Raw genomic sequence first — 5,391 nt, forward strand, 5'->3', positions numbered from 1 at the left:
AAAAAAAAAAAAGCAAGGGCTCTTAATTAACCTTGATTAAGAGGAATTATACCTTTTCAGAAAAGTAAGTGGCTTTCTCCTCACTAAGACCTACAAGAGAACAGAAGGAGATATTAACATAATAAAAAGCCTCAGAAGCCAGTCACCCTGAGCAATCTTGGCCAATGACCTACCCAGAGTTATAAAATCCACCTGGACCTGCTTGGCTGTGAGGCTCTTCTTCAAAGCACCTGGGAGGCAGGGGAGAAATCAGTTAGAAAGGCAGACCAGTGAATTAGTCAGCAACACGTATTTAATGGGCACAACGTATGTGACCTAAAGGACAAAAGGAACACTCAAAGACTGGCCAGCTCCAAGAAGATCTCAATCCAGCCACAGGGAAAGAGCATCCGAAATGACCAGAAAACAAGAAAGACAGTACATTTTTAAATTTATTTATTTTATTTAAAAAATACATTTATATTTTTGAAATGAAGTCTCACTCCGTCGCCCAGGCTGGAGTGCAGTGGTGCAATCTTGGCTCATTGCAACCTGTACCTCCTGGGTTCAAGTGATTTTCATGCCTCAGCCTCCTGAACAGCTGGGACTACAGGTGTGCACCACCACACCCAACCAATTTTTGTATTTTTAGTAGAGACTGGGTTTTACCATGTTGACCAGGCTGGTCTCGAACTACTAACTTCAAGTGATCTGCCTACCTCGGCCTCCCAAAATGCTAGGATTAAAGGGGTGAGAGCCACCATGCCCGGCCCTTTTTTTTTTTTTTTTTTTTTTTTTATTGTACAACACTATTATTTATCCCTCCAGCAAGTGTGAGAGAAGTCACAGACAAAAGAAAAGACTTCACGGTCTTGGGGATGGAGCAACTGGTCTGAGCAATGAGTAAGGCTACGAATTCCTGGAGCAAAAGGCAGGGGAGCGTAATGTCAGGTTGGGCACAGGGGGCAACCACCTAGAGCCCCACAATGCATTATGTAGCCACTATTGCATGCGGTTATGCAAATTTAATTAAATAAAATTTAAAATTCCATTCCTCAGTCTCACTAGCTATTTCCTGTGTCAAATGATCACACAAGGCCAGGGACCATTGTATTGAACACTGAAGATTACAGACCATTTACATCTGCAGAGAAAGTTCTATCGGATGGCGTTATCCTAGGAAATTAGCTTTCACGCAGTACGCCAAGATAGACTAAACAGACTAACCTCTACAATTCACAAGTCACTTCCAGAGGGGCTGTCAAAACTTCTCAGAAGCCCTAGGAACACTCCCCTGTGATGGCCACCTTGTTTTGCTAGGCTCCAATTCCTGAAAACAAAGCCAGCAATCTGGGCTTCTCAATGTTTAACCTGCAGGCTACATCGCCAGTCAGAATTTGGCAACCACTCTCAATTTTCCACTTTTTAGTTCACCAGAAAATGACTAATTAAAGAATAGGAAGATGCCCACCACCATCAAGGGAAGGCCCTGAACCTATACCCTAAACCCAAGTCCCCACCCCCACCTCACTCCAGAAAAACAATCCTAAAGGCTGTTGTACCGGTAAAATCAACCATATAAACAAAGGGAGGAAATCTTTTATCTCCAAAATCAGAGTGAGCAAGGAAGCCACACAGAATAAAAAAGGCAAGACCCCAGGAAACCTTAGCCATAAAGGCCCTCTGAGAAGGTGGCTCCTTCCCAGCCAATCCAATTAACTCATAACTACCATGAATATAGCTTCTTGGTTTATACTGAATTCAAATCCAATACTTTATTTGACAATCCCAAAACACTGGGCTTTATTATTGTAATTTTTTTTTTTTTTTTTGAGACAGTGAGATGGGGTTTCACTCTATCGCCCAGGCTGAAGTGCAGTTGGGCAATCTCAGCTCACCTCCCCCCGCCCGGCGGGGTGCTCAAGCAATCCTCCCACCTCAGCCTCCCGCACAGCTGGGATTACGACACCCAGCTAATTTTTTGAATTTTTGTAGGGACAGGGTCTTGCCAAGTTGCCGAAACTGGTCTCAAACTCCTGAACTCAAGCAATCCACCCACCTTGGCCTCCCAAAGTGCTGGGATTACAGACAGGAGCCACTATGCTCAGCTATTATTTTAACTTTATTTACCAGGAAAGATTAAGCATTTTTGGGAGAAAATCTGTCAAATCCAGATAGTCAAGAATTGTACTGCCAAGAATTCACCCAACCAAGCTGCACCCAAAAGCACACTGAGATATACAAGGGAAGCTCTTTAGCAATGTAGATAGTAGGGACGAAAGGTCATGGAGAGACCAGGCACAGTGGCTCACGCCTGTAATCCCAGCACTTTGGGAGGCCGAGGTGGGTGGATCACTTGAGGTCAGCAGTTCGAGACCAGCCCGGCCAACATGGCAAAACCCCATCTCTACTAAAAATACAAAAGTTAGCCGGGCATGGTGGCACACGCCTGTATCCCCAGCTACTTGGGAGGCTGAGGCAGGAGAATTGCTTGAACCCAGGAGGCAGAGGTTGCAGTGAGCCGAGATGGCGCCACTGCATCACAGCCTTGCGACAGAGCGAGACTCTGTCTCAAAAAAAAAAAAAGAAAAAAAAATTAAAAAAAAAAATAAACAGGCTGGGCACCTGTTACACAATTAGCCAGGAGGCTGGAGGCAGAAGAATCATCTGAGCCCGGGAGGTAGAAGTTGCCGTGAGCCGAGATCTCACCACTGCACTCAAGCCTGGGCAACAGAGCGAGACTCCGTCTCAAAAACAAACAAACAACAACAAAAACAACAAACAAAAACTCAAGTCAGACCATGTCTTTTTTTCTGCTCAAAGCCCTCTACTATCTCCTATTTCACTCACAGTAAAATCCAAAGGTTGTACAATACCCTGCATGCTCTGGCCTCCTCTTAGAACCCCTAGGCTCTCTCCCTTGCTTACTCTGCTATTTTTAGAATATGCCAGGCAGCTTTCTACCCCCGGCCATTTGCCCTTGCAGTTCTCTGCACACAGCTCATCCCTTCGCTTCATTCAGGGTTCTGCCTGACTCTTACCTCCTCAGAAAGGGTCCCCGACCATTCAATTTTACATTTTTTCTTTTTTTTTTTACTTTTTCTTTTTTTAAAAAAATCTTATTTAAAATAAGATTTTACCCAGGCTGTTACCCAGGCTGGACTGCAGCGGTGTAATCACAGCTCACTACAGCCTTGACCTCCTGGGCTTATGGATCCTCCCACCTCAGGCTCCTAAGTAGCTGGGACTACAGGCATGCCCCACTATGCTTGACTAATTTTTAATATTTTTTCTAGAGATAGAGTCTCACTATCTTGCCAGCCTCGAACTCCTGCACTGAAGCAATACTCCTACCTTGGCCTCTCTAAATGCTGGGATTACAGGCATGAACTGCCAAGCCCAGCCTCATTCTATTTTAAATAGCACTGCCCTTTACTCATACTCCTATAATGCTGTGGAATATTCTGCATTGCATTTATAATTACCCAACTTTATGTTATATATTTATTATCAAGTTTTCCACTAGAACATCAGCTTGATAAGAACAAAGACTAGGCTCATTTTGCCTACTGCTGTGTCCCAAGCTCCGAGAGCAATGCCTGGCAAAGTTTATTGGTTGGCACTCAATAAAAACATGTTGAATGCAAGAACCCTTACAATGGAATGCTATCCAGGCTTTAAAAAAATTATGTAAGGCCAAGTGCTGTCATTCCAGCACTTTGGTAGGCTGAGGTGGGAGGATACTTGAGCCCAGGGGTTCAAGACCAGTCTGGGCAACACAGGAAGACCCCATTCTACAAAATAAAAAAAATTAGCAAGGTATAGTGGCACAGACCTGTGGTCCCAGCTACTCAGGAAGCTGAGGTGGGAGGATGGCTTGAGCCCAGGAGGTTGAGGCTATAGTAAACCATAATTGCATCACTGCACTCCAGCCTATATAACAGGGTGAGACCTCATTTCAAAAAAAAAAAAAAAAAGAGGTAGCTCAGTGGCTCTTGATGGACCAATCTGTATAATATAATGTCAAGAAAAAAAGGAAAGGCACCTATAATCCCAGCACTTTGGGAAGCTGAGGTGAGAGGACTGCTTGAGGCTAGAAATTTGAGACTAGCCTGTGCATCATAGCAAAACCCTGCCTCCACAAAAAAATAATAAAGAATTACTTGGGGCCGGGCGCGGTGGCTCAAGCCTGTAATCCCAGCACTTTGGGAGGCCGAGACGGGCGGATCAAGAGGTCAGGAGATCGAGACCCTCCTGGCTAACACAGTGAAACCCCGTCTCTACTAAAAAATACAAAAAACTAGCCAGGCGAGGTTGCGGGCGCCTGTAGTCCCAGCTACTCAGGAGGCTGAGGCAGGAGAATGGCTTAAACCCGGGAGGCGGAGCTTGCAGTGAGCTGAGATCCGGCCACTGCACTCCAGCCTGGGTGACAGAGCGAGACTCCGTCTCAAAAAAAAAAAAAAAGAATTACTTGGGTGTGGTGGTGCACACCTGTAATCCAGCTGCTCAGGAGGGTAAGACAGGATGATCGCTTGAGCCCAGGAGTTTGAGGCTACAGTGAGCCACGATGGCACCACTGCACTCCAGCCTGGGTGACAGAGCAAGACTCTATCTCTAAAAATAAACAAATAAAAATAAGTGTTACTTTGGCTGGGCGCGGTGGCTCATGCCTGTAATCCCAGCACTTTGGGAGGCTGAGGCGGGTGGATCACATGAGGTCAGGAGTTTGAGACCAGCCTCGTCAACATGGTGAAACCTCGTCTCCACTAAAAATACAAAAATTAGCTGGGCATGGTGGCACACACCTGTAGTCCCAGCTACTTGGGAGGCTGAGGCAGGAGAATCACTTGAACCCGGGAGGCAGAGGTTGCAGTGAGCCAAGATCACACCACTGCATTCCAGCCTGGTGACAGAGCGAGCCTCCATCTCAAAAAAAAAAAAAGAAACCCTGGGTGATGGGTTGACAGGTGCAGCAAACCACCATGGCATACTATGTAACAAACCTGCACACCCTGCATGTGTACCCCAGAGCTCAAAAAAAAAGAAAGAAAGAAAGAAAATTGTGTAAACTTCCAACAGTGCAGTCAGCACAACATGATACATGGGGAAATTTAAGAACATCCTTCTGGGCCGGGCGCGGTGGCTCACGTCTGTAATCCCAGCACTTTGGGAGGCCGAGGCAAGTGGATCACGAGGTCAGGAGATCGAGACCATCCTGGCTAGCACGGTGAAACCTCAACTCTACTAAAATACAAAAAGTTAGCCTGGTGTGGTGGTGGGCACCTGTCGTCCCAGCTACTCGGGAGGCTGAGGCAGGAGAATGGCGTGAACCCGGGAGGCAGAGCTGGAGGTGAGCCGAGATTTTGCCACTGCTGCACTCCAGCCTGGGCAGCAGAGCAAGACTCTGTCTCA

The 5,391-nt window shown here is 46.2% G+C and overlaps 1 protein-coding gene across 2 annotated transcripts in view; it reads right to left on the minus strand.

The window, feature by feature from the left end:
- The window catches only part of COMMD7 (COMM domain containing 7), a 38,799-nt gene that overhangs the window by 4,115 nt on the left and 29,293 nt on the right, over positions 1 to 5,391 (minus strand). For both annotated transcript variants that reach the window (XM_017884122.1, XM_017884121.1), the window contains exons 4-5: positions 174 to 230; positions 53 to 90 (exon numbers count right to left, since the gene is read on the minus strand). In XM_017884122.1, the coding sequence (XP_017739611.1) occupies positions 53 to 90; positions 174 to 230 (95 nt within the window). The remainder of the gene's footprint in view (positions 1 to 52; positions 91 to 173; positions 231 to 5,391) is intronic.

This window comes from Rhinopithecus bieti, unplaced genomic scaffold (genome assembly GCF_001698545.2).
Source record: "Rhinopithecus bieti isolate Rb0 unplaced genomic scaffold, ASM169854v2 scaffold_14455, whole genome shotgun sequence".
Taxonomy (NCBI): domain Eukaryota; kingdom Metazoa; phylum Chordata; class Mammalia; order Primates; family Cercopithecidae; genus Rhinopithecus; species Rhinopithecus bieti.